The following is a 27,632-nucleotide window of genomic DNA, read 5'->3' as shown; positions in this document are numbered from 1 at the left end:
CATTTCAAAAACCACTGCACCCACTACGGGTACTTTCTCAGGCTATCCACCAAAAATTCATCACAGTTGAATCACAAAGAAAGAAAGAATAAACTGGCCTCTAGTTCCATAAAAGAGCTTCTTCCCATAGTCGGAATACCTTTTGACAGGCAACTTATACACTGCCTTGCAGTCCAGTGATTTCTTCATGGATTGATGGATTATACTGTATAAACGCTCATCGAATGACCTTGCTATCTACAGATGAACAAAAACCCCCTCACTAGACAAGGCAAAACTGCTTTGGATCCAGAAAATCTGGAGTAATCCTGCTCCCATACCACCCCTATCATGGAAAAGTTAAGCAAGTCCTAAGATGTCTGAATCCAGACATGAACGTCATCCATCACACCAAACACATGACACAATTTGAGAACAGTTGCATTAGCGGTGTGATCTGGAGGCGGCTTTTCGTTCAACAACTTAATAAACACTACTACTAGACTAACTCTACAGAGCTACAAGTACCACAAAATTGTGTAGATCACAACTGAAATCATCAATAGTTATAAAGCAGCTCAATGTAGTTTAACTAAACTCACACTGTCTTACCAGAACCTCACTTTTTTGGCACCGATATTGGGAGTCGCATGCCTTTAAGTTGCTCTATGGATGCTACCAACACCTTCTTTCACCCAAGTCACACTTCATCTCAACCACTGCTCGTGCTCCCCGCTCCACCCCCAGGAACACCCAGAAAAGCAAAGCGTGGCCACCCACCACCTCCCGGCACAGGCCAGTCACCGAGTCACCAGCACCCATGGCAGAACTCTTCCTACCAAGCAGAACCCTTGTTATTTTTGCTGTCCAACAGCTCGGGACCCCAGCTTGGTGTTCCTGCCTCTTCCCACCGCCCACCACTGGTCAGGGGGCATTGCCTACACTCGGCTTCTCCCCGGAGCCACGGTTCCCAGCTCCAGTCCCACCAGCGGGTCCAACCTACCCACCAGCCACCCCGGGCTGGCACACCGCTTCTCCCACCCCAAAGGTCAGGGAAACACCACCGCTGTATGGCAGCGGTCCGTCCGTCCTTCGCAAGCCACGGAGCGGCCTCTTGCCCCCAGGCCAGGCGGGCTGCCCGCCCCACCACAATCCCCTCGCCCTGGTGCACACCCCGCACTAACAACTCGGGGATAAGCAACAGGAGCAGCGGGGCCGAGGGGTCCCCAGCTCCGGGGCTGCACCCCCCCCCCCCCCCGCCCTGGACGCCAGCCAGACGCCAGCGCCCCTGGGGCGGCCCGGGCGCTCCCGCCGCCCTCCCGGGGGCCGGGCCCAGGTGGCGGGCCGGGCCGGGCCGAGCCGAACCGGGCCGCCCACCGGCTCCCGCAACTTTCCCTCCCCGCGGCCACAGCACCAACTCCGCCGCCGCCGCCCGGGCCGGCCGGGGGCCCCCGCCGCCGCCGTGCCCCGCGCGGCGGAAGCGCCACCCCCGTTCCGCCCGAGCATCCTCCGCCGCCGCCCGGGCCGCCCCCGCGGCCCTGGGCCGCGCAGCGGGAGCGCCGCCACCGCCGCCGCCCGGAGCGGGGCGCAGGCCCGGCAGCGGGAGAGGCCGCCGAGCTCGGCCCGGCGCCCCCGGCAGCCCCGGCGGGGACAATGAGATGGCGGCGAAGAGCGCCGCGCCCGGGGGACCCGTTGCTCCGGCAGGAGCCGCCCCGCCCCGCGCCGCCTCCTCTTCCCTCCCCTCCCCTTCTCCTCTCTCCTCGCACGGGCAGCGCCCGCTCCCGGCCCGGCCGCCGCGGAGACCGAGCGAGCGAGCGGCCCCGGCCCCGCTGCCCCCGCCCCTCGCGCCTCCATCTTGGATCGGCGCCTCAGCGCCCTCCCTCCCCCGCGCCCCGCTCACCTCGGGCCGCGCCGCGCCGGGCCGGGCGGCACCCCGGGAGCCTGCGGAGCGGCTGGCGCGCGGGGTCCGGGCGGGTGCGGGCCGGGGCCGGGGCGGCGGCGCTGGCGGGGGCCGCGCTCACCGGAGCCGCAATCCTAAACCGCCATCTGGCGGCATTTCCGACCCGCCAATGGCGCAGCCGCCGCCGCGCGCCGGACCCCCAGCGCCCCCTGGCGCCCGCGCGCCGCCACTGCCTGCCCGCCCGCCCGCCCGCCGCCGCGCAGGGAAGGGGCGGGGGGGGAGCGGAGGCCGCCGCGGGTCGGGGTAGCCCCGCCCGGCAGGCGGCACGCGGGCGCCGCAAACGTCTTTCGCGCGAAAACGCCGCGCATGCGCGCCCGCCCACCCGCCACCGCTGCTGCTGCTGCTCCTGCTGCTGCTACTGCTGCCCGCGCGCGGCCGCGGGGCGGAAGGCGGCCGTTAGCGCCGCTACTGAGGGGGTGGGGCATCGCCAGGGTGACAGGAAACCGGCGGGGGGAGGGCACACGCTGAGGCGGGCGTCTGTCGCGACAGAACGTGGGAGGGGCCGGGCCGGGCCGGGGGTGGTCCTGGTCTCCCTGAGGCGGCGGGGGCGCGGCCCCGGGGCGGGCCGGAGCGCCCGCTGCCGCGCTCTGCCTGCGCGCCCGGCCGGGCGGCCTCTCCTCGGCGGCTCGCTCGGGCCGCGGTCGCGGCGATGCGGCCCGTCGGCTGAGGGAGTGGGGGGGAGCCGGGGGCTTCCCGGCATGGGAGAGGCAGGGAGCGGGCGCCGAGGGCGCGGCGGCCTGAGGCAGCGGCGCCGGGCGGGTGTTTCGGCACCGGTAAGTGTTTGGGAGCAGGAGCGGGGTGTCCGGCACGGGGGGGGGCTGCAGAGCCGGCGGCGGGGGAAGGGCCTGGCGGGGAAGGAGCCCCAGCAGCAGCAGCAGCCGCCTCTCGTCCGCCTCCCGCCCAGCCGAGGGGCCGGAGCGGGTTTTTTTTCAGCAAACGTGATAGTTGCCATCGCAACTGGCGCCATCCTCCATCTAAACCTCTGGAGCCCCGTCTCCTTTTTCACACGGCTGCCCCCGTAAGCCCTTCTGCACACACCCCGCAGGCACCAGCCTGCTGCCCTGCCAGGTTTCGTGCCATTTGGGGGGAGAAGATCAAAAGGAGTAAGCTTTAAATAAATCTTAAACCTGTAATCTGTTCTAGTAAACCTGAATGTGCCACCTTGTGCTCTGTTTCAGCCCATCGTAATGTACCATTTAAGGCCTTTCTTCTATCTAGCCAAGGTATTTTCGTATGCTGTAGGAGACTGTATTTAAGTGTTGATGTATTCTCTGTTCTTTCCCCCATGCTTGGAATTGCAATCTAAAGGGGTTTGTTCAGAGTAGGTTTTTTGGAATGGAAAGTTTGCAGGCAAAGTGGCTCTTCCTCCAAAATCACTTAATGCAAGTATCGCTGCTGCAGAGGTACTAGTTCCAGCAGGCGCCAGACATGAATGCAGAAATTGGAGAAGAGTATTTTTTTGATGGAACCAGACGCATTTGGAACCCTTATACAGCAAGAGAATAGGTTAGTGAAAGCAAGGGAAATTAAAGGTGTCACGTATAATCCCACTGAAATCACGTGGCAGCTTTAGCGAGCTAGCACAAATACGGGTTGTTTTCTGGGTAGCAAAATGTTATCAGGGATGTACTGACAATGTAGGGTTTGTATTTGAATCCTGTGAAGGGTGTGCTGGCTCTTCCCTGAGGCAGTGCTGTTGGATGTGACTCGATTAATTTGAAGACATGGAATACCGGTTTGTTGGTTTGTGTATAACATTTGCTCTAGTGCTTAAGTACTAAAAACTCCTTTCATATAATTGCCCTTTCCTTTTCTTAAATACCTTTCATTATTCATTAAATTTTAATAAAAACTTGGGTTTCTTTGCATACATTTTAAATAAAATTGATTTATATAGTCAGACCATCTGGCTAAAAAGATAAAGGTACTCTGATTTTCCAGCACGCACCGTATCAAATAGTTTAAAAGCGTAGCAGAAATGTAGGCTGTTTCAGTAATACCAACATTTAATTGCCTGCTGTGCACCTTACATCGCCTTTTCTTCCCCCTCAGTTCACGTTGTGTTACACTAGTCAGACATCACACGAGTGTAGATCCCTTGGCATGGGCAGTTGCCTGAACTGTCAAGCACCAACCAGTCTCGAGCAAGGTTCAGGTGGTTTAATGGAGAGGGTGCTGAAACAGGAATTGAGGAGATTTTTCCTGCACCTGATAAGGAATCAAAAGAAAAACCTGCATTGCGAGAAGGCAGTGCACTGTGCAGGGAAGTGCTTAGCAAAGGCAGCACAAGTTCAGTCAGTTACATGGTTTTGCAGGGACGGAGTGGGTCTTTAGTGCGTATAATATTCAGGAATAATCATTAGTCTCTAGTTACCCTATAGAGATTGCTTACAGGCCTCTGGTAATCTCAGTCTAACCTGGTCAGGATTTGGGGGATTTTCCACAGATGAGGCAAAGGAACATCCCTGTGAGGCCTCTGCCTTTCAGAGCATGGGGACAGCTGCCTTCTCATTTTCGACTTCGTAAGGACTGCGGTTGCCATGTCTGCAAATCTTTCATAATAACATTTCAGTCGGCTGACTGATTTTGACCAATCTGGGAGAAGATGAGCATGTTCTTCTGTGAGTTTATTGAAAATTGATGGTTAGAATCACCAGTCAGACCTCAAAGCCTTAATTCCTTCAGGCACGGCAAGGAGAGCTCAGCCTCCCACTCCCCGGTAGTCAAGTGATATAAAATCATTTACTTCTACCTTGCTAATAAGAAATCTTGGTGTGTATTCTATCAATGATTTGGGACATTTATCAAATCCATTGTGATTATTTGTTCACCCATGGGAAAAGAGGGTTCACACTTTGGCAGTCAGTGATTTCCATGAGATGGTAATTTAAATGGGTGTCCTGGGTTGTCATTTGAATTGGAAACGTTTGTTTTGTTATATAACATGAGAATTATGGATAGTGCCTAATCTTCAGCATTGTATTAAACTGGATTCAAAATCAAATTATGTTTTTCATAGACAATGCAAATAAACCATTTTATGTTTCCAGATATGAAGAAAAATAAAAACTTCATGTGATCTCCACAAAAGGCACTAGCAGAAAGAGAAGTAGCAAGTTTTCTGCGTAGGCTGTGCTGATTTCCCTTTATTTTAAATTTGTGTCTGGGACAAACATAATGGATTTGGGATATGTGCTAATCTCAGTCTCCGTTGAAATTCTCACTGATTAAGAAGCAAGGTCACCAAAGAGTACAAATAAATGTACTGTGTGAGACTCAGCGTAACATTTGTCACATCCTCGATATTTAGTAGAGAAAATTAAATTTTGGTTTAAGCACTCCTGTTATTTTTTTGTTCTTTGTTACTTCTCATCTCCTCCCTTTCTCATTTCTCACTCGTTTGCCCTTCCACTTTCCAGCCCTTCCAACTGTTAGCATTCTTAGTGCTGAAGAACACAGGAGGGAATACAGTGTCTGTATAGGACAGCCATTTTGAGCTACGTGCTCATGATCTATTGTTTTTCTCCAGAGAGATCTCTGAATACATTGTGCAGGTCCAATACTAAATTTGCAACTGCGTTTTGTCTCTTCTCTACACCCTCTCCTACATTTGTTGGAAGAAAATGTAAGCTAAACTCAGGAAGCAATAAAGTTACTGTTGTATGCTAATCGTAAAAAATTAGTTACTTTGGCTTTGTTTTCATGAACCAATAGTTGCAGCACGTACTCGGCTGTTTCTTAGTAAAATGACTGAGTTTATACAGGCTACATCCACTGTCCCTCTAATAATAATGCGTGTTGTGCACCTTTTGTCTTCTTTTCCTCCAGCTTATTTTGTTCCTGATCCATATATTGTGCTTAAATCAAGATGCTCTTAATTTTTTCAAGATGTGGGGACAGCAAGGCAGAATTCTGAATTTATAACACAATGAAAATGCTAGGTAGGAAAAGCTGCGCTTGTGAAAATCACTGCCTTCCTGGACTTATTCAGTGCACTTTGCATTTGCATGTTAAAAGAATCCGAAAGTAACAGCTTGAAGAAGAAGTGCAAATAGCAGGCAGTGAGACCCGGGTAGATTTCTGCCAGGGTGTTTTTAAATGTTTGATGGGTTGTTTGAACTGCCCACTGCTGCAGCCGCTATGCAGCTCTTGCCCTCTGAATTTACTCTCCTTGGCATTTCAGTTCTTTCTTCTCAGGTTTCTTGCAGTATTTAAACCATACATTGATGGGCACTCTGGGGTACTCCTCCAACGAGCAGCGTACTGGGTATGCTTTGTTTTTTCAGCTGAGCTCTGCTGAAAATGGGTTGGCAGCAGAAACACGAACAGGCGGAGAGCTAACACAAGGCCTCCTGAGCAGACAAAGGTGTTCCTTGTCCTCAGACCCTCCAACGTCTACCAGTCTGCTTGAGTGAGGTATCTCAGGGCTGGGAGCATAGTCTGCCAAAGCAAGAGCAAGGTGGTGCCCCAGGATCCCTCGCCTACTTGTGGAGATCCAAACTGGTGCTGCCGCGTTCCTCCAGAGCTGGGACTCGGTGCCTGCCCCTCTCCCCACTCCCATTCATCCCGATCCCTACCAGGGATTCACTCTGCCTGCAAGAAGTAGGCTACAGCTTAGCTTGGGTGTAGCAGGGGGTTCAATAAACACTCAGCCTGTGAGGAAAAAGGAGGAATGTCCCATTCTTATGTAAATTATTTTTGCCAGGAGACACAGGCAGTGCTTGGCCGTCATGGATTGCAGATGGAGAAAATGCAAAGGCTGAACCTGGCTGTGGTATTTTTTTAAGTATTTCTGTGAAGAGCTATTGCACTCATTTTTACATTGCCGTTTGATCTGTGGTGTCCCTGACAAACCGCCGTCATGCTGTTTAGCCCGATTGTCCGCTCGGCTATGGTCTTGCGCCTTCAGGACCCACCTGCTCTGGTGCTTCGGTGCTCCCCGCGGAGAAGGACTGCAGGGTTCTCCATACCTGTCCCCAGCTGATACCACAGAGGCCAGACTGCTGCTGCCTGCAGGGCTGGGCTCAGCTCCTGGGGATGGATGATGGGATCGGGAGGATGGGTCCCGCTGGGCATCCTCTCCTCCGCAGAGCTGGTGAGGCAGGACAGCAGGCATGGGCTGGGGAATTTTGTTGTTACTAAGCTGTAGGAACCTTATCCTCACAAAGCCACTGCTTGTTCTTTGGATTAGTTCCATCAATAATTCTGAAAGGTGGCTGAGGAGTGGTTTTGGCAAGACGACACTGATTGCTTTCTCTCCATCTGAAGTTTTTTTGGTTTGGTGGGGGTGTTTTTTTCATAACTATGCACCTGGCTTGCCAGTTCGCAAGGAGCATGCCCTCAAAGGCACACTAGTGCTTCTCAAATTTTTTACTTTGAAAAACAAGCAGAATGTTTCATGCCCCCCTTGGGTATTACTTTCTGTGCTGAGATGATTGTAACCTTTCCCATTTGACATCTGAGAGCATGTACTGCTTCTGTTTAGACACCCGAACAAAGATGTAGATGACCGAGAGGTGTTTTCCCCTTCTGGTTTGGGATTAAATCTCTCAGTCGCAGGTAAGGACTGCATGTGTTTATTTGCGGGGCAAACAGAAGGCAGGGAAGGTTGCATTTCTCCTGCTGCCGCTTCATTTGGAAGGGCTCTCTGCGCACATGGTGGAGGGCACTGCGGAAACAAAGTAATGTCAATGACATCTCCATGCCTCAATTAAACTGAGCCAGCGCTGTCACGCTGGGTTTGGGGACAGCGATGGCAGGCTCAGCGGAGAGCTGGAGGGAATTAAGGCCACAGGTGGGCTCCTCATGGGCAGGCTACACGCACCCATGACAGCGGAGACCAAGCTGCATTCGTGCTGGTGAAGGCCAGGCATGTGAAGGGATTGTGTGCTTGTTTTGGGAGGCCGATGCCGCTGTTGTGACGCGTGTGGCACCGCACATGTTGCTGCCTGGGTCACGGTGGTGCGCACAAAGCACAGGCACCAAGGGGAGAGCTTGTACCGCTTGTGCAGTGGGAAATGGACCTTCCATAGGAGGCAGAAGGGTGGTGCTTTTGTTGCTGTGGGTTTTAAATGTCTGCCACGGGAAGGTCTGGTTTGTGTAGTCTGGATCAGCCCTCTAAATTTTCTCCATTAAAAAAAATAAAATCAGATTTGAAGAACAAATCTGTTGCAAAAATCAATCACTGGAAATAAAAGGATGTGAAGAGGGAATTTTTAACACTGTCAAAGTATTGTTCAAAACTGTGTTGTTTATTCATGTGCTAACTACACTGACTTGCTCAGGGATACTCCCTGTTTCCCCATGTTGCTCTCTTGTCAGTTTAGAAACAAGGCGATCATTTCCTGTAGCCAAACTTCTTCTGTGATCTTGTAACATTAGCAAGCAATTAACAGTAAGCATAATTCATAATTATGGGGTATTTACTATCCAAAAAGCTTAGTACTTTCTAATGAACACTTTCTCATTAGAATAAGAACATACTAGAATGTGTTATATGTACTATACATAATGAGAATATATGTCATTTTCAAAAATCGACTGAAGTTCCACGGTTGGCTTTTAAGGAAATCCAAATGGCCTAACTATCAAATGTATTTAGCAGTAACTCAGCAGAAAATTAAAGCAAAACTAAGAACTACCTACTAGTACTTGGACTTGGTTGATAAAAATAGCTTATAAACACTACCAGCATTTACATATTAATGAATCTCTCCCTATTCATTAAAAAAAAAAATAACTGTGCATCTCCATTTTTTTTCTTAAGACCCGGACATTTCTCTGAGGAAATGGATACGTCTTCCCAAAAATACCCAGTCAAAAAACGAGTGAAAATTCATCCCAACACAGTAACAGTGAAATATACTTCTCATTATCCCCAGCCAGGAGAAGAGGGATATGAGGATGTTAATGAAGATACTGGAGTATTTACGGAGGATAGTCCTAAAACAAGACTACTGAACGATGGGAAAAAGAGAGAAAGGACCTTTTTTGGTACAATCGACACCAAGCTTCAGCCAGCACAACTGCCAAAACCTGATGAGATTGGGCAATCCCAGCATTTTCCTGAAGGAAATATACTGCAGTCGAGGAAAACGTGGGTAGTCCTTTTCGGATCTGCCGTGGCTCATGGATGTGTGGCTCTAATTACAAGACTAATTTCTGATCGTTCCAAAGTGCCATCCCTAGAGTTAATTTTCATCCGTTCAGTCTTACAGGTTCTGTCCATTACTGTTGTGTGTTACTACCACGAGCCTCCCTTTGGCCCCAAAGGCTACAGACTCCGGCTCTTCTTCTATGGGGTCTGCAATGTTATCTCTATTACCTGTGCTTATACCTCCTTCTCTATAGTTCCCCCCAGCAATGGGACCATCATGTGGAGGGCTACCACTACAGTGTTCAGTGCCATTTTGGCTTTTTTACTCGTAGATGAAGGAATGGCTTACATAGACATAATTACTGTAGTTGGCAGCGTGTTTGGCGTTTGTCTGGTCATGATCCCCAACATTGTTAAGGAGGAAAACTCTTTGCTGAGCACCTGGAAGGAAGCTTTTGGCTATACCATGACCGTTATGGCAGGTTTGACCACTGCTCTCTCCATGATAGTGTACAGGTCAATCAAAGATAACATCAGCATGTGGACGGCACTGTTTACCTTTAGTTGGACGGGAACAGTGTGGGGAGCGTCCACCATGTTCTTGCTTCAAGAGCCAATCGTCCCACTGGATGGAGAAACCTGGAGCTATCTCCTTGCCATCTGCCTGTGCTCCACAGCAGCCTTCCTGGGGGTCTACTATGCCCTGAGCAAGTTCCACCCTGCTTTGGTCAGCACCGTACAGCACCTAGAGATAGTCATTGCCATGGTCCTGCAGCTTGTCGTGTTGCGGATCTTCCCAGGTGCTTATGATCTTGTTGGAGGAGCGGTTATTTTGGTTAGTGTTTTTTTCCTCGCATGTTATAAACTGTCCTGGAAGAATTTAGGAAGGCAAGATTACCAGGAGATTGTGGATTCTTCCATTAAATGAATTGTGGGTTTTGCCGTCCGATTCTGGCTATGTGACCGCATGAAAGTAACATATTTCAACTCTGCGGTGTTCTAGCGTAGTGGCCAGGTCCTCTCTCTACTGTTTAAATTCACAGCTGATGTAGCAATGTTGGCATTTCCAGACTTCCATGACAGGTGAATTTTTTCTAGCGCGTACAACCACCAACATACTCTCATATGGGAAAAGGCCATTTGTCTCCAGCACGTAGGGTGCGTGAGTGGAAGCACAGGCTGGCCCATGGAAGTGCAGGCCAAGTCGTAGGCACGTTCTTCCTCACCTTCCCTGGATAAGGCATTACAGAGACAGAGGGATTCGCTACTGACTCTCAATCCTGTGCAGTGTGGAAGTAGGAAAATGAACAGTAAAACCATTTAAATGGTCAACTAGAGTGTTCATTATCCTCTGTAACACTTCTTATGCTTTGGCTGTAATATTCTAAATGAAGTAATGCTAATATTTCTGTGGCTAAAACTTGCATCTCCTGTGTGTACAAAGAAAAAGTCAGTAAAGTTATTTGTGCTTTGTGGTCAAATGTCTGTCTGAATTGATGCAGGAAGGCCAGACCTCCTGTGGGGGGAAGAGCGCCCCAAAAACTGGATCTCCAGTTGTGCCACAGCTGTGAAGGAGAGGTCCCCAAGAACTATAAGGTCCATGATAGATAAAAGATCTACCCCTGAAGCAGAGCAATATTCTTTCTATGCAACCACTTTTTCTAAAAGAGATTTCGACTATTCTGCAAGGGAGGAAAAAAAAGGAAAAAAAGATTGCATTTGAGATTGAGGTGTGAGCAGCAGCAGTAACATGGAACAGCCTGACAGGCATCCAGTGACATTAAGTCAGTGTGCTTGGGTCCTAACGCTTCAGTTGTAAATCTAATTTCTAAAAAGCCCCAGGGTTTTATGGTTCCAAATAGTATTCCTGGCCATCCTAATGTATGGCTAGTAAAGAGAAAGACTACTGTCTGAGAATCTGTGTCCATGGGCTCCACGCCAACCAGGACCAGCGGGCACCTCCCTGCTCCAGTGCACTGTGCCTCTATTCTGGGACATGAGCATTTTCTGAGGGAAAAGACATTGCTCAGGTGACTCCAACCAGCCCAGCTTCCCCCATGGAAAACACCATGGAAAATACATATTACTTGGGAAAAAGCCAGAGCAGCAGCAATCACTTTTATTCCTATGAATACCCAGGGAGACCAGGTTCCCTGACATCAGTCAGCCCAGCCGGCAACATTCCTAATCCGTGCAACAGTTGTGTGCTCCTGTGTCAGTGACGAGAACCACCGCCTGGGCCACGCAGGGAAGACACGTTTCCTCAGGTGCTGGCAGTTACAGCTGCCCCGACAACTGTTCCGTTTAGGAGCACGTGGAGCTGGCAACCAGAGCTCTGCCCACTGTAGGAAGGACAGGAGGAAGGGGAGCAGGTAACGCAATGCAGCGCTGGGAAGGCTGTGCCCATTACCTTCTCAGCCAAAAAACCCTTTGGCAGCTTAGGGCCCTGGCAGGGGCAGGGCAGTTCCCAGCCCAGAATCTTGCTGTGCTTCTGTCAACTCCTCATTTCCCTCTGGGGCAGATGGTCTTTCCTCCTCTGAGGTATTAGACAGTGGGAAAGCTTCCTTTGTGGAAAGCAACCAGGGAAAAAGGCTTCATCTCCTATGGCTTCCACGCCTGCTACGCTCTGAAGGGAGTTGACCTTTGAGACATGCACGCACGCACGCACGCAGCCGGCTCTGCTCGAGCCGCATGTCCTGTAGAGCCGTGCCAGCCCCGCTGTGATCCCTGTGAGCACAAGCTGACATACAGCTAAGCAGAGCTAAGAGCATGTTGCTGCTGAAACGGGTGATCCCACTTCCTCCTCCTGCCACCACCAGCCACCACCTCCCCAACGTCTGATCCACGATCACAAACTGCAGGCTGTGTCAGTTCAACTTAGGGATCAGGCGCAAAACTAATCCCGCCAAAACCTGAGCCCAAACTGACACAGGCAGCCAGCACCCAGGGGCCAAGCAGGGCACAATCCCGTCCTGAGAACCTGGGTGATGGCCAGGGAGCGATCCCCGGGGTCTACGGGGCTTGGTCCTGGTCCAGCTGCGCCACAGCCTGCACTAGGTCCTGCACAACCAGGTCCACGTCTGCCCGGGTGGTGTCTCGCCCCACGCTCAGCCGCAGGGCGTTCTGCGCCACGTCGTAGGGGATCCCACAGCTAAGCAGAATCGCGGAGGGCCTGAAACACAGACAGGGGGCTGAGCAGGTTTAACTCGAAGGTCAAGGAAGCACATGCACCTCCAGAAAGCTTCACCAAGCCGTAGGAGGGAGCACATCTGCAGATGCACACCAGGCAAACCTGCCCGGTTTCCAAAGGCACCTGCTCCTGCTGGGCTTGTTGCCTTATGGTGGATCCCACTTTTCCCCTCCAAGGAGGAATCTCTCCCATGTCCCTGTGGGTTGGCAGCACCACCATGTCTACAGGGCATTGCTCTAGACCAGGCCAAAAGCACCTGCTCCCCAAAGGAGCCTGGTGGAGACTCAAATCGGGCTTGAGTGGGTGGAGCCAGGCACACACGGACATAAGGCTAACTCTCTTCCAACAGTACTAGGCGCTGAAGAGTACTTCCAAGCTCAGCTGGATCACCAAAGCCAGGAGGGACAAGGTCCTTCCAGGCAGCAGTCAAGCGTTCCAGCTGCGTTTCCTGCAATAACCTCCTTCACAGCCCTTCAGCCCCTCTGGAAAGCTCTGCACCCTCTTTTGCTCCAGGTGATGTTGCCCACAGCCACCCGTGGTCCCTTTCCCTGTCTTATTTCCCTCCCTCCCACCCGCTGTCCTCCAGAAAGACGCCCCAGGCCTGGCAAAGCTGGCTGCTTACCGATCCCCTTTCTCAGAGTGGCAGGCAGCCCCAACGCTGGCGAGAAGCGTCTTGCAGCAAGACAGCACCCTTCGCCCTGCAGCACACAGAATCACAGGTCTCCCAATGCCCAGGGTCTCTCCAAGGGCCGCTGCCTGCCTCATCTCCCTGCCCGAGCCACAGCCAAGCACCCGCCGGTCTCTAGCCACAGGGTCCTGTGCGGGGCGGGTGCTTGGCTCTGTGCGCACCATCACAGGGCAGCAGTGGGGTAAGAGCTACCTTGAAGGCCTGGGCCCAGAATGGAGAAGTTAGAGGTGTTGCAGAGTCGCTTGGAGCCCATAAAGTGGCTGTTGAGGTGGATCCTCTGCTTCCCAAAGGAGGCCTGGAGAAATCAGAGGGCTGTGAACCACTCTGGGTTCTCAAGCGGCTCTGTCCTGATGAGGTGGCAGAGCCAGAGGGACATACCCACCCTGGCTCCAGGCCCCACAGTCTGCAGGCTGAGACGCTCAGAGGGGAGAGACAAAGGAACCAGGTCTGCTCACCTCCAGCCTGGCCTCCAGGTAATCCCGAACATCCTGCATATGAGCCTTGTAGGCCTCCCAGTTCTTGCTCACCAACTCTGCAGCCTGAGGAGAGAAAACCCAGACAGGCTTTGTCAGCGACCCCCCAACACCTCTTTCCGTGCGCAGCCCCCTGGCACGTGAGTCCAGCCTGGGAACAGCCTCCGCAATTGCCAGGTCCCCAGCATCCCCCAACAGCCTCTCGGTGCCTTGCGCCACGTGAGCTGCCTGACTGCCCACTGCCAGGGCTGCAAAGCCTGCAGCAAGTGCTCCGAAGCACCTCCTTTGACTGGCACCAGAAAGCCCCATCTCCTTTCCTGGTAGTTCACCCACCCTCCCGCACCTTGAGTTTGTCAATTCCAATGACTGGGAGCACAGGTAGCTGTCTCCGTGCTTGCTCCGCTGAGCAGCACCCCCAGGGAACCGCACACCTGTGACCATCACTGACTCACCCGGCCAAGGCCGGCGATCATTGGGGTGTTCTCGGTCCTGGAAGGGAAGAGGGAGCAGTGAGTTATTTCTCCAGACCAGAAACCCAACCTCGGGGCACAAACATTCCCCGCGTGGGACCCATCACCGCTGGCAGGGGGCCCTGGACACCCCTCTGCGGTGGTTGGGAAGGGGGCAGTTCCACCCTGTGATTCCTCCCGTGGCAAAGCCTGCACAGCAGGCTCCCGTGGTTCCCACGCACAGATCCATCTCCCTGCGCTGGGCTGCCTGCCCCAGGGCTGGCAGGTGACACAGCTGCCAGCTCAGCTCGGACTAAGTAGCCACACGTGGTTCAGCCACCAACCTGAGGCCCAGCTCTCCGGGCCACCACCCAGCCACCTTACCCCGGCCGGAAACTCCTCTCCTGTCCCCCTCCGAAGAGCATGGGGTGCAGCGGGGTGGTGGTGCCAGGGCCACGCACGTACAGCGCGCCAATCCGCGGGCCATAGAACTGTGGGAAGAAACGGCCATGGTGACCCTGGGGACACTGCCAGGTGTCCCTTTTCTGTACTCCTGCCCAAATCCGAGTGCCCTCCAGCGCTGACCCCTGCCCCTCTCACAGGCGCAGGCTGCTGCAGAGCTGTCCCCCGCCCTTGGCCTCCTCCTGCTCCCCCTTCCAGACAGGTCCCGCAGGAGCCTTGTCACCCAGCTGAAGACTGTCTTCAGAGCACCATCCAGCAGGAAAAGTTTGGCTGCTGATGAGATATCAAACTGGGGGAGGCACCCAAAGTCTCCCTGGCACCCCAACAGATATGTCTTAGAGGCCGAACAGCGGCTGGACCACGTGAACAGGGCCATACCTTGTGTCCCACGATGGTGAGGTAGTCCACCCCCAGCTCCTGCACGTCCACGCGCCCCTTGCCAATCATCTGCGCCGCATCCGTGTGCACCAGGATCCTGGGCAGCCCCTCCGCCACTCTCCACTGATTGAGGGCATGGACGCGCTGGCTCAGCTCCGTTACAGGCTGGCGGGAGGGAAGAGGGCCTGCGTCCCAGGGACCGTTGGTTCCCCCTTACCAAGCACCTTTTTGTGAGGCTGTCCCCACCTTGTCCCACTTGTTCCCCCCACCCGGTCACGCAGTCTCACCATGATGACTCCAGTCTCATTATTGGCCAACATGATGGAAACCAGGCAGGTGGTTGGCCGGATGGCAGCGAGGACGTCGTCCACCTCAGCCCGCCCGCTTTGTGGGGACACAGCCACAAAGGTGGCTTCTGCAAGCCAAGAAACAAGCCCTGAGGTTTGCTGGGAAGCCAGACAACACCCAGGGCTGCCCGCGCCCCACTGAGCAGGCAGATAGAGCTGTGCAGGCAGCTGGCCCACAGGCAGAGAGCACAGCGGCTCTTGGGGCTGGCGTTGGATGCCAATGGCGTAACGCACCCAGCTTGAGGAAATGGGGGCACCACGTGGGGAGTCAGTGCTCTCGGGGGGGGGGGGGGGGGGAACATCATGGAGCAAGCGGGTCCCCGTCCTCCTCCCCAAAAATACCAGGGGAGAAAAGCCCCCCTCGCAAACCCCAGTCTGCGGCCAGACGTCCCCGACCTGTCCCCTGCGGTCCCTCTGCCGCTCACCTGCCAGGCTCTCCTTCACCAGCTGCTCCAGTGGCAGGCGGATGGAGTCGTGCTCCACGCTCGACGTCACGATGTGTGGCGTCCCCCGGCCGTTCCCCGGCCTGGCCTGGCTTTCGCGGAAGTGCCTGCAGGCGGTGTGGATCACCATGTTGTTTGCCTGAAGAGAGAAAGGCAGAGGGGAAAAGGAAGGCCCAGAGAAAGGGCGGCGCCCTTTGTCCTTGCCCTCCTCTGCGGCTGCTCCCACCTCCGTGCCCCCCGAGGTAAAGACGATGTCCTCTGGCCGGCCTCCCACCATCCTCGCCAGGCTCTCCCGGGCGCAGCCGATGAGCTCCTTCGCCTTCCTGCCTGCGGGATGAGACCCGGCAGCTCCTCCACGGGCTCCCGTGGCCACGGGGCTCGGCCCGCCCGCGGCGGGGAGCCACGACACGCCGCGGCAGCTCCCCTGGGTCCCTACCTGCAGGGTGGGAGCTGCTGGGGTTGCCCCAGGCCTGGAGCATGGCATCCCGCACGGCCTGGGCCGCCTCAGGGGCCAGGGGGGTGGTGGCGTTGTGGTCCAGGTAGACGCTCCTGCGGGGGCAGGCGGGGGGTGAGAGGGCGCAGGGGGGGGCGGGAGCAGGGGGGACGGGACGGGGCAGCCTGGGGCCTCACCCCTCCGCCGCGTCGCGCCGCGCCTCCGCCGGCTCTGTCCCGGTGCCCATCGCTGCCCTCACCGTCGCCCTCCTGCCGCCGCCAACAGCCTGGCACCACAGACCGGGCAGCAGCCCTGCCCGCCCCGCCGCCTCGGCGCCGCCAGTCAGCTCGCTCCTGCCCGCCCCGCCGCCGCTGTGCCCACCAATCAGCTCCCTCTCTCTCCCCATCACGGCACTCACCAATCAGCTCCCTCTCCCCTGCCCCACAATAACAGCACCCGCCGATCAGCTCCCTCCTTCCTCCCTTTCCTGCCGCCACGACGCCCGCCCGCCAGCCCGCCAATCCCCTCCCCGCCTGCTGGGCAGCGGCCACTCAGCTCCCGTCATCCTCGCCGCCCGCCCTGCGCCCGCCCATTGGCCGGGGACCGCCAGCCGGCGGGGCTCCCATTGTCCCCCGGCAGGCAGCGCCCGCGGCGCGACCAATCGGCTCCGCCCGGGGTCCGCGCGGGACCCCTCCTCCGCCCCGCCAGGGGGCGCCGGGGCCGCCAGCGGGCGGGGCGGGGCGAGGCGAGGAACGGGCGGGGGCACGGATGTCGGGTCCGCGCGGCACCGCCGCGCGCTCACTCTCACGTGCCGCTCCTTCCTCCCCCACCGCGGCCAATCCGGGGGCGGAAGGGGCAGGCGCGAGGCGGCGCGCGCTTCCGGCGCGCACCGTCGAGGCGCTGAGCGGCGGGGGCGGTCCTTCCGGGAGGGGGCGGGCGGGAGGCGCCGCGGCGCTGCCCCTCTCCAACATGGCGGCGGCAACCTCGGCCCGTTCCCCCCGCTCCTTCCTGCGCAAGCTCCGCAGACCCCCCTCCAAGATGGCGGTGAGCCCCGGGGAGGGGAGGGGCCGGGCCGGGCCGGGGGCAGGGCGCGCAAGTGACGCAGACAGCCGGGGAACAGACGGAATCCAGGAGGGATCAGGAGGGGGGGAGGGCGGCGAAAGGGGCCTCAGGAAAGAGAGCTGACTCAGCGGCGGGGGGCGGGGGACGAGACGGCCGGGAGGCCGCGGGTCCGGCCCCGCTCCCCAGGTGGCAGCCCCGCAGTGTCCCCCCCCGGCGCGCCCTCGCCCTGCGGGAGCCGCCGCCCGCAGGCGGGGGCTGGGGAGCTGGTGCCGGGGCGGCGGGAGGCCCGCGGGCCCGGCCGGGCCCTTCGGCGGGCCCTGCGTCCTCGGCGGGCCCGGGCCTCGCGGCTCCCCGGGCCCCCCTCGGCCGGGGCTGGCGGAGGGGCCGCGCCGCGGCCGAGGAGCCGCGGGCTGCGCTGCCGCTCGCCCCGGTCCCCCCCACCCCGGCCGCCGCCGCCGGCAGAAGTGCCAGTCACGCTGCGGGGCAGGGCGGGCCTCGGCAGGGCCGCGGCGGGCTGCCATGAGCCGTCCTCCGGCGAGGCCTGGGTGCTGCGGGCGGGGTCTCGGGCGGAGGGCAGCGGGAGGGCGAGCTGGTGTGGGCGGGGGGGGGGGGGGGGGGGGGGCGGTCAGCGAGCTCGGCCGCTTTGGGCGGCCCCGTCCCGGCGGAGGAGGAGCGGAGCGGTGGTGGGCTGCAGCCGGCGCTGAGGCATGCAGGTCCTGGCCTGCCGGCGTTTGCGGTCCGGCGCCCCGGGCGGTCTTGATTTACTGCAAATTACAATGCGAAGTCCGAAACGCAATTAAAAACTAATTAACGTAAACAAACACGCCGTGTTAGGCCTTAAGAACCACACCGAGGAGTGAGATAGGTTTGACGTGCAGATGTTTAAATGGGCTGGGCTAAGGCAGCAGCCATCCAACAGTAACGGAGCACACCGTAGAGTCCCAGATCTTATTGGTCTGAGCACGTTTTCTCAGCTGTTTATTTTTGCTGCAGGAAAAAAAAAAGGCTTCATTTGACATGCTCTTCCCCCCCCCCCCCTCGTCTTTCAGATCATGTCATAACTACAAGATAAACGAGCAGTGATGGAATCACTGGATACCGAGGTGAGAGCACGGAAGACTCTGGGGACTGTTGAATATGTAGAGTCTTCGGGTTTCACCCAGGGAGTACTGCCAACCAAGAAGGATGTGGTTCAGAATATGCTGTATTTATTGCAGCCCAAAAGAGCTGGCCAGGCCCAGCGGTCCAAGGAGGACGCGGCCCAGTTGCTCGCTGAGCACTTGCAAGAGCACTGGTTGGTTTGCAACTTGCACACCATCGCAACGCAAAATATAAAGAAACTTATCCTCAAAATGTACGAGGAGTTTACCAGATTGTATCAGACCAGAAAGCAGAGACAGAACCAGGCTTTTACCGAGCGAGCAGACAAATTCAACGAGAGTTCAGAGAAGCTCTTTGACGTATTTTGTACAGATGGGCAGATGAGAAATAAACTGGAGGAATACAGTGGAATAAAAATGACTAGCATCGAGTGGAAATTTCTCGAAGATCAGAGAAGCGAAAGAAAAATGTACTATGAAGATTTCACAGACAAGCAAGAACTGAAGACGATGGAAAGAAGGCAAAAGATACAGTGTCTGGAGCACTTCAGAAAACTTGCCAAGGAGGAGAAGGAAGGAAACAAAGCAAAGGAAATGAAATACAAAAGTGACGAGCAATCGGACGAAGGCACAAGCGTGGATGAATCCTACCTCGCAGAGGAGGAGAATGGCGGGGCTCCGGCCTTTTCACTGCGGGGCAGAAGGAAGCGCCGGTGCACCGCAACTCCTGCGAGCGCCACCATGCCCCTGGAATGCCAGCATATACGGATGAGCATCAGGAGAGTTAGGCCTGGGTTCTACGAGACTGTGGAGAAGGTCAAAAACTGCTAGCGCATGCCACAGTCGGCAGGCAGAGCTGCTGGAGTATGAGGTGGCAAAGCACATGTTAGGCAAGTTTGAAATCCCACCAGCAATTGGAAGTGATTGTTGTAGATCCCCAAGCCAGAGCTCAGTAACATCCTGGGACACCGACAATGGCAGCAAGGACTAAAAGACGAGAATGCGGAAGGATAAGTGGTCAGCGGCTAATGACGCAAAGGCTCCAACATAGCGGATGATCTAAGGTTACATAGCGTGTAAGCCTCTTCTTCCAAGGTCCTATCTACATCAGTGGGTTTTTGGAAGTCTCTCACCATTTCCGAGCCAGGGGTGGCCTAACAGTACAAAACAGGACTTGGATTTACTGCAGGGAAATAACTTGGACTTGTTGCTGATAGAAAATTCGTGTGCTGCAGAGCCCTAGCTCCTGCTGGTTTCGGTGGGAGCAAAAGGTGCTCGGCGCCTTTCAGCAGAATTTGGCATTTCTGCGAGGAAGGAAGCTGGTTTTCAGCTTGTACTACCCAGTCCCGGAGAGGCACCCTGTGGTTTTGTGAAGGGATTGCTTTCTCGCTCGAGGAGGGGGAGAGAGAGGTTGGGAGACATTTGAGTGCTTTGGCTGTAAAAAGCATTGGTGATTCTGAATGTTTCATTCTAGATTCTACTTCAATGACGTTTCCTTGATCAGGATAAACCCTCCCATAAGCGGATGAGTTTTAATGTGAAGTCCCTAATCTAGGATCTGAGGTGTGAATCCTAAATGAAGTGGTAATGTTTTATCTTCCCCGGGGGGTAAGATAGGGGGAAGGATACAAATTGCATCATTTAGTTTTAAGATGGGAAGAATTTCATAAACTGTTATCCTGCCTTCTTAGGATAAAGGGAAGAAAAAGCTTTCCCAGGTGTGGGTAGCTGTGGTATTTATGGCAAAAGGCACCTGAATCTGGGCTCGCTTTTCTACGCCCCCCGAGGTCCGTGCAGACCTGCAGGGTGGAAGTGGTCGTTTTCCACCCGGAGTTTGTTTGAAGAAAGTGTATCCCTCTTGCCCACGTACATCCTGAGCAGCGATGTGTCCGTCACTTTGGATACTCACAGTATGAGGGTATCTGCCATTTTGAGTTAGAGTTGCTTTACTGGTTTTTAAAGATGAGAGACTTGAACTTCCAGTGAAACCCAGTGCTGGAGATCTCTCTGGTGAGATTCCCAAACCTTGCCAGACTACACTGAAAAGTAAAAGCCCCCAAGTCTCTATTTGTCCACAGAAGTTCTCTGGTAGAAAGAGCACAAACTTGTCTGGTTTTCAAATTTACCTTTCAGTGTGAATGCTGGTTTCCTCACTCCAGTATCTCGGCTTTTCCCCCTTTCTTTCCTCTCCGTCCTGCACATCATTTTACTGACATTAACTCGTGCTGTTTCATTCTTTGGCTTTTGCTCCCTTTAACAATAAATGCATGTACAAATAATTTTGACAGTTCCTTTACTTTTGATGAATCAGTTCCTGGACTGCTTTGAAGTCCTATGCCAAAGGAGGAATGAAACGCAAATCAGCAGCTGGTCCGGTCGGGACGCAGCAGAGCTAGCAAGCGCAAGAGGTGGCGGCAGCCCCGGCCTTGCTGCTCTGGCAGGCTCTGGCGTACCTCCGATCCCTCCCTCTGCCTACAGACAGATCCATCCGGCTCCGAGCAATGCATCGGCTTCCCAGCAACCTTGCTCGTTAGTAATTGCCGGGATCCTTAATCTGTGTCTCCGAGAAGTTCTTCATGGTAAGTTGCTCCAAAATATTTAGTGAACTCAGTGTATTCCGCAGCACTCGTAGTGTCGTTATGGGTTCAGTAGCACGCACCCACGTTCTGCAATGCCCTTCAGCCGCTGCTGCTTGAGAGTTCGCAGCCCTCTCTCTCCTCCTCTCTCTGACGTGCTTCACTCAATTCCCCATGCAAATTATGTCACGTTTAAACTATTTGCCTTCCAGCCCTGAGGTGCTGGACTTGAGCCTCTCACTGGGCTTTTACACCAGCAGCTCTGTTTCAGCAGGGAATATAGCCAAGCTCGGACCTCGCCGAAGTAGAATTTTTTTAATAACTGCTGTAAAATCCCCCTTTGTATTACAAATATAGCTGACATTATAAACGCTCGTGTGTAAAGCAAATCCACCAGGGTTGACTCGAATATGGAACACAGCTGTATAGTGCTTTATGATTTTCAGGGATTTTAAGGTTGTCAAATCTGACTTCCTGTATGCCACAGGGAATTGCATTTCATTCAGAAGCCCCACACTTGGCCTACTAGTTTCAGTTTAACTGATGTGTCTTACAGAAAGTCGAGCTGAAGACGTCAGAAGTCTGCTGTCTTCCTCACTTACATACTTGGTGATTTGTCACACCTTCGCTGTTTTAAAAAAGGAAAAAAAAAAAAGCAGCAAAAAAAGTCCGACCATCTTCTAGGCTGTGATTCTTTTCAAGACATCTTGTACAGGCTGAGCAGTGTTTATCGCATTTAAATCATACTTGTTTTTTTAACTGGGTTTGACTGTGGATAGAGCCAAGACCTGGCTCTGTTTCTGCTGCAACAGGGGGAAAATTTCTAAATGATGTATTCTGATTACTCTTCTTTGGGACCATGGTGCCTTGTTAATCAGGACAGTAAATCTTGTCCCAGGATTCTGTACTTTTGTACGTTAACAGTTGTCGACTTTCCTTTTTTGGTGTGTCCCAAATAAATTAATATAACATACCTCTGGTCTTTTGTTTCTTCTTTCTAAAGGGGGAGGAAAGAGGAAAGTGAAGCATGCAGCTGGACTCGCTCTCAGCTGGACCGTGTGGGGCAGTGGTAGGGAAGCTGCTAGAAATGGGGGTCTAGGATGGGGGGCTTTTTTTTTTTTTTTTTTTTTAACCCAAATATGCTGGAGCCTGGAGCAGCTGAAGGTAAGGGGAGAGGGATGAAACCTCTGCGCATGGAGGCAGCATTTCACTGGAGCTCGGTGTGCTTCAGGCATTCCCGCAGGTGGGTTCCCCCCTTCTGCTTGTTGTCTCCTGACTGTGATTCTGGGATGTGTTGTATGAGGTGAGGGCGGGGCAGGTGGTGTCCAAGAGACACAGCAGGGTGATGGTTCATACCGCGGCACCTCAGCGTGAAAGGGAAATGGGAAAGGAAGAAATGCTGGAAAGGGCACGTTTGCTTCAACAGCTTTTCACAGGAGGAAGGAATCGAGGTGCATCCCAGGGGCTACAAACGCTTCTGATGGACGCCAAGTTGCTGATTTAACTGGGCATTTGTGGAGAAACATCTTCAGCCTTTGCAGTCAGATTTAAGCACAAATGGGACTCTCTTACCTTGAACCTTTGCGCTCTGATTTCTGCAAGGCGAGAAACAGAAGAGAGAGGGCATCCCGAAATCCTCCTCTGCGCCCCAGCCTTGGCCCTCACAGCCAGGCACGGCTTGTGCCGGCCCCAGAGAAAGTTTTACACCTCTCTGCAAGTGAAAGCTGACTTCTCAAGGCTGCCAAGGTCTGCTCTAAGTGAGGTACAGAAATACCCGTCTGATCTCCTGGGACATACATGCCTCATCACATGGCAGCTGCTGCTCTGCCCCCTGTGTAGTGTCTCAGAAAGGGGAAGGAACACGAAAAAGACAACCCAAAATGCAAATTACTGCCCTACTGAGTGGGCTGGATGTAGAGAACAACCTGTCAGTGATTCAGAGCGCAGAAATGGTTGCAAAGTCAGAATTTAAAACACATCCGAGCCCAGCGCTGGGGCCTCGCAGCTGCGCTGGGCAGCACCTGCCTGCAAAGGAGCTCCCATAACCATGGGTGGGTGGGCACAGGTGCAGCAAGTGCCGGAGCCTTGTCCTAGATGTGCCAGACAGCTCCACGCAGGGCAATGGTGACAAATTGTGGTGCTGCAGGTCCAACACTGGGGAAAATGGTTTTCCCAGGAAAGGTGGAGCAGACCTGTGAGGCTGTGTCATGAGTGTGCTTGTGCTCAGCACCTGTGGCTGGGCTGTGGGGGAGCTCCAGGAGGGGAGGTGAAGCTCCCATTTCGCCTGACACCCATGTGTTTTTCCCTGGGGGCGTGTGCATCAGGCAAGTGGTGGCAAAGCTGTCCCTGCCACGGCAGAGCTGGGCACTGAAATCCTGGTGTGGGGCACAGGAACGCAGCACAGCGCCTGCCTGACCCCCATCCCACGGCTGCCGGTGCCTCCATGGGAAACGTCACCCCAGATGCTGAAAGGAGCTTCACGCCAAGTGTTTCCATGGGTAAACACACTAATTTATTAACCAGACATGTACGAGGGTATTTCCTGCTCTTGCCGAGGGTGTTGTCTTGTTATTCTTCCCAAGTTTCTGGACAGCAGCTGCTTCCTCCTGGCACGCCTTTGGAGCTAGCAGGTACTGATCCAGCCTTTTAGGACTTACTAATGACTGTTCCTACCTGTATCACCTTGCTCCGTACAACAGAGCGTCTCCCCTTGCACCCTTTCCGGTCGCCCTCAGGTTGCGTTGTGCCGTACAGTGAGCAGCAGGTGCTACCCCACGGTGTGGGGACAGCTGTGCACGGCCACGGCACCCCCAGCTGAGCCTGCCAGGCAGCAGGGACACATCTCCAGTGGGAGAGAGGCTGGAAATTAATCCTGGTGAAATTGCAAATGTTTGGGAATTGGGATAGGAGCATTGGAAATTTCCCCTTCCCGGCCACCTCATACGGAGCAGCCAGACCTCCAGACTTTTCTATGCCAGATGCTTCCAAGGAGCCAGTTTCCCCCAGCTCCAAGTTTTTTACAGCTGCGGCTGTCCAGCAAAATCACTTAATTGCCCAATTTCCCAGAGCAGGTGATGACAGAGCTGTGGGCAGCGCCTGCCTGGGTAATGCCCGGGTAATCCCCAGGCTCACTCGTGGCACTGCCATCCCTCCGGCAGGCCAGAGGGCAGCGGTGCGATGCTTCAAGGGGGCTGTTTGCTTGTTCAGCATCTCTAATTGTACGCGAACACGCGTCGGTAGAGTTTCTTTGGCGTCAGTGCTTTCCTGCCAGCCCATAGCAGGTGCTCTGCCAGTAGCCAGGGCAATATTCCTATTTTCCCTCACTGTCAGGGCATTACTTCCCACGTGCTCCCGCAGCCAAGTTTCTGGATGAGAGAAGCAGGTGCTGTGGAAAGTCCAGAAATTTTGGGGCGATGGCCTGGCTGACCGCGGGCATGAGAGAGGCAGGGGCCCTCTGCACCAGCACCCAGGCTGACCACCCCATCCCCGGCCACCCCGCGGGTGGTCACTGCCAGGTCGGGTGTCCTTCACCAGCAGCGGCAGCTAATGTCACGCCAACCGTTGATGTCCTGAGGTCGGGAGCAGCCTGACCCCAAACGCCAGGGCCAGGGGTGCGGTGGTGCCGCAGAGGCAAGCCCAGCCATGCCGTGGGGACGGCCGGCGGCAGGAGGGGTGATCTCAGGTTACGTGGCCTACAGAAATGAGTGGGGCTGCGGGAGCCCGATGAGGTTTCCGCTGATGGCGGCCAAGGCGTATTAAAGGGGAGCGTTGGGGCGGGCGGCTTGGCCCTGGCAGCGTCCCTGCAGCATGGCGGGGCCAGGGGGTGAAGGGGACCTGCGGCACCTGCTGAAGCTGCACCGCACCGAGATCGCCATGGCGGTGGATGACGTCTTCCCGCTGCTGCACGGCCTGGCCGACCACGACATCGTCCCTGAGCACATCTTCAAGGTGAGGCTGTGGGGTGGGAGAGGGTACCCACACAGCAGAGACTGGGGCTGCCTGGCGGCACCAGGACATGTGCCGATGGGCCACGGTGGCACCGGCAGGAGACGCTGAGCCGGACGGAGAGGGAGGGGTCCCACCGTGCTTTCCACGCGCTGCTCACCTGGCTGCTGGGCCGTGACGCTGCCGCCGTCCGCGACTTCTGGGCCGTCCTCTTCAAGGACTACAACCTGGAGCGGTACACCAGGCTCCGGCCCCTCCGTGGCGCCTTCCCCAGAGGTAGGAGGAGAACGGATCGGGGGACCACCATCCCCGGGGGGTGCGGCAGGCAGGGGTGACTCCTGGACCTGGCTGTGCCTGTCCCCTTTGCAGAGGTGGAACTGGGGCGGCAGCGCCGCAGCAGGCGCCTGTCCCCCAGCCCCACGGCACCGGCTCCACACAGACCCCAAGGCAAGAGGAAAGCCCCCGAGGAGCGGGACGGGGCCCGGGCGGTGCAGCCCTCCCCGCGGCACACCACCAGCCCCGGTATGCAGACCCCAAGTGGGATGGAGATGGGGTGGGGTGCTGGGGATTGCTGCGCCCCCTGATACCCACCCTCACAACCCTGCAGGGCCCCTGGCAAAGGCGAGAACCCCGAAGAAGCTGGAGAGCGCGGATGCTCCCCACACCCCTCGTGCTGGTGGTGAGTTCTGAACCCCCCCGGGGCAGTGTTTACCTGTGCGCCCTGTTTGCCTGCAGTCGAGGGCGGGGGGGGGGCTGCCCGTCCCGATGAGCATCCCCCCCTGCCTGCAGCCCTGCAGGCAGTGGCCGCCTCAGTGCGGAGAGCGGTGGCCGTGGCCGGTAGTGAGGTGCCCGTCACCCGCGGGGCCGTCGAGGGCATCCTCATCAAACACGTGCTGGAGCCGGGTAGGTGCAGCCGAACCCGGCTGACCTCCTGCCCAGTTTAGCCCCCAAATTCAGAAGCCGACCCCAGGAAGGGGGGTGGTGGGGAGGGAGCCCTGCCAGAGCTGCTCGTGGCCTCTCTTGCAGGCAGCTCCAAGATGGGCAGCAAAGCTGGGGACGAGCCATACACCCTAGCCGCCTGTGAGGAGCCAGGGGCCAGGAGCAGAAGTCGCAGCCTGAAGCCCCCCACCCGGCTCAAGGCATCCCAAAGTGTACAGACACCTCCCCAACCCCCACTTTCACCCCTGCTTTTGCAGCTGCCCGAGGCAGTGGCAAGGGGATTATCCCTGCCTGGCAGCACAGCCATGGTCTGGGGGTGCCCCCCGTACCCGGCTGTCCAGGCAGCTTCCCCCCAACCCCTCTCTTGTCTCACCAGCAGAGTGGGGAGCCCCAACTGCTACCCCAGGGCCAGCTGTCAGCGCCCACCGTGCCCAGCCAGGACCCCGTGCCCCACCAGGTGAGCCCCGGGCATGGCACCTGGTGAACCGCTGAGAGGCAGCGGGTGCGCCGGGGGCCATCGGGGCGTCCCTGGCACATCCCTCTGGCCTGGCCAAGAACAGGCAACCCACAGTCACCAGGCTACAACTGCCCAAAACCAGGCAATTCCTGCCCTGAAAGGGGTTGGTTTGAGTGGTGCGGGGTGAATGACGTGGGGGGAGAGGGTGACGGAGTTGACAGACTATGGGGTCCCCTGCCAGCATGAGCCCTGCCACAGCCAGTGTTGCAGCCTGCAGGAGGGGTGGTGGCAGTGACCCCCCGCCTGCTCCCCCGGGGCAGGAAAACGAGGACGAGTGTGCAGTGTGCGGTGACGGTGGTGAGCTCATCTGCTGCGATGGCTGCCCCAGGGCCTTCCACCTTGCCTGCCTGGTGCCCCCGCTGCCGCGTGTCCCCAGGTGAGCCCCGGGGTACCACAGGGACCCCGCTGCCCCCCCGGCTGTCCCTTACCCCCCCACACTCCGGCTGTGCAGCGGGACGTGGCGGTGCGGCTCCTGTGTGGCGAGCATGGCCGAGCCAGGCCAGCTGCGGGAAGTGGATGCGGAGCAACTCCCCGAGATCCCGGGGGAGGAGGCGTGCAGCACCCGGCAGGGTGGAGGCGATGGGAGCATCTGCAGCCGCTGCTTCACCCAGATCCCTGCACCCCGACACTGCCCCACGCCCAGTGGGGACTCCGGGTGAGCCCCCACATCCCGACCTTAAATTCTCCTGCCGAGGGGGACCGCCCTGATGCTCCGTGTCACTCCTGTTGGTTGTAGGGTGCTGCTGCTCTGCACGTCCTGCATTGGCAGCCGGGACACAGACAGCCTGGAGAGAACTGCGGCGACCGGAGACCACCCGATACAGGCAGCAAAGGTCAGTACAACCAGTGCCTGGCCCTGGAGAAGGGAAAGGGGCCGGGTGAGGTGGCAGAGGTGGGTACAAAGGGCTGACGAGGCCTAGGAGCAATGGCTCCGGCTGAGTGAGGGACAGGCTGACTGTAGCTAGAGGTGAGGTAGAGAAGCTCTGGCCCGAGGGGCTGGGAGCTGAGAGGTGCAGGCAGAAGGCAGACAGGAAAGCGGGCAGGACGTCTCCTCCCACAGGCAGAGGATGTCTCCCATGGCAGCGAGCCGGTGCTGAGCAGGGACGAGCTCGACGCGCTCCTGGGTGAGGTACGGCACTGGTGGGGACAAGCACACACCAACAGACAGAGTCCATCCACAGGGGACCACATCTCTGCTGTGACCCACAAGGTCACGTCGGGCTGTCAGCGAGGTGGGGAGCACCAGGACAGCCCAGGGGGGGCAGGGAGCAGGATAAAAAGGGACACTGATCCCCACTGGGGCTGTCCTGCAGGGTACATGGGACGGGATCCTGCAGTGGGCGTTCCAGAGCATGTCGCGGCCCCTCACAGACACCCATGGGCTCTTCAACTAGTGGAAGCTACCCTGACGGCAGCACCCACAGCACAGGCGATGGAGGAACAGACTGCACGGTGCTTGTGCCGTGGGAAGTACACAGCCATCACAGTGCCCCAAAGAAAATGCGATATCATCACACACAGGAAAACCCGAGCAGGTAGTCAAACCAGAGAGACTGCTGCAGAAAGTGCATTACTGCAAATAACTTAAAAAAAAC

The 27,632-nt window shown here is 56.3% G+C and overlaps 5 protein-coding genes across 20 annotated transcripts in view; 3 read left to right on the top strand and 2 right to left on the bottom strand.

Moving 5' to 3' along the window:
* STAG1 (stromal antigen 1) overlaps positions 1–2,054 on the bottom strand; it is a 205,132-nt gene extending 203,078 nt beyond the window's left edge. For both annotated transcript variants that reach the window (XM_041126677.1, XM_041126678.1), the window contains exon 1: positions 1,880–2,054. The gene's annotated coding sequence lies outside the window, so the exon portion shown is untranslated. The remainder of the gene's footprint in view (positions 1–1,879) is intronic.
* A 327-nt stretch (positions 2,055–2,381) lies between these two features.
* On the top strand, positions 2,382–10,516 carry SLC35G2 (solute carrier family 35 member G2). Of its 4 annotated transcripts, none has more exons than XM_030027678.2 (3): positions 2,384–2,712; positions 7,425–7,498; positions 8,706–10,516. In XM_030027678.2, exon 3 carries the CDS (start codon positions 8,728–8,730, stop codon positions 9,961–9,963), a length of 1,236 nt encoding a protein of 411 aa, XP_029883538.1. In that variant the 5' UTR covers positions 2,384–2,712; positions 7,425–7,498; positions 8,706–8,727; the 3' UTR covers positions 9,964–10,516. The 4 variants fall into 4 exon arrangements, with proteins under 4 accessions (XP_029883541.1, XP_029883538.1, XP_029883539.1 ...); XM_030027679.2 differs by lacking the exon at positions 2,384–2,712 and adding an exon at positions 2,743–3,042; XM_030027680.2 differs by lacking the exon at positions 2,384–2,712 and adding an exon at positions 3,066–3,445.
* A 606-nt stretch (positions 10,517–11,122) lies between these two features.
* On the bottom strand, positions 11,123–16,869 carry SCLY (selenocysteine lyase). Of its 11 annotated transcripts, none has more exons than XM_030027669.2 (12): positions 16,701–16,869; positions 15,902–16,014; positions 15,692–15,792; positions 15,448–15,572; positions 14,963–15,090; positions 14,676–14,840; positions 14,220–14,326; positions 13,839–13,875; positions 13,369–13,452; positions 13,106–13,208; positions 12,848–12,923; positions 11,123–12,207 (listed from the first exon to the last, which is right to left on the bottom strand). In XM_030027669.2, exons 1-12 carry the CDS (start codon positions 16,867–16,869, stop codon positions 12,048–12,050), a joined length of 1,368 nt encoding a protein of 455 aa, XP_029883529.1. In that variant the 3' UTR covers positions 11,123–12,047. The 11 variants fall into 11 exon arrangements, with proteins under 11 accessions (XP_029883529.1, XP_040982617.1, XP_029883537.1 ...); XM_041126683.1 differs by adding an exon at positions 16,096–16,184 and having other exon boundaries at positions 15,448–15,792; positions 16,701–16,719; XM_030027677.2 differs by lacking the exon at positions 16,701–16,869 and adding an exon at positions 16,317–16,679.
* LOC115346953 lies at positions 16,825–21,609 on the top strand. Of its 2 annotated transcripts, none has more exons than XM_030027682.1 (2): positions 16,825–16,942; positions 18,010–21,609. In XM_030027682.1, the coding sequence occupies exon 2, from the start codon at positions 18,043–18,045 to the stop codon at positions 18,889–18,891; it is 849 nt and encodes a 282-aa protein (XP_029883542.1). In that variant the 5' UTR covers positions 16,825–16,942; positions 18,010–18,042; the 3' UTR covers positions 18,892–21,609. The 2 variants fall into 2 exon arrangements, with proteins under 2 accessions (XP_029883542.1, XP_029883543.1); XM_030027683.2 differs by lacking the exon at positions 16,825–16,942 and adding an exon at positions 17,245–17,505.
* Positions 21,610–24,291: 2,682 nt separating this feature from the next.
* Positions 24,292–27,251, top strand: LOC115347755 (autoimmune regulator-like). The gene is made up of 10 exons (XM_030029442.2): positions 24,292–24,584; positions 24,683–24,857; positions 24,951–25,105; positions 25,173–25,260; positions 25,317–25,484; positions 25,608–25,732; positions 25,897–25,977; positions 26,199–26,413; positions 26,489–26,692; positions 26,774–27,251. The coding sequence occupies exons 1-10, from the start codon at positions 24,444–24,446 to the stop codon at positions 26,955–26,957; spliced, it is 1,536 nt and encodes a 511-aa protein (XP_029885302.1). The 5' UTR covers positions 24,292–24,443; the 3' UTR covers positions 26,958–27,251.
* Positions 27,252–27,632: the final 381 nt, after the last annotated feature.

This window comes from Aquila chrysaetos, chromosome 10 (genome assembly GCF_900496995.4).
Source record: "Aquila chrysaetos chrysaetos chromosome 10, bAquChr1.4, whole genome shotgun sequence".
Lineage (NCBI taxonomy): Eukaryota > Metazoa > Chordata > Aves > Accipitriformes > Accipitridae > Aquila > Aquila chrysaetos.
This window is presented reverse-complemented; position numbering and strand designations above follow the sequence as displayed.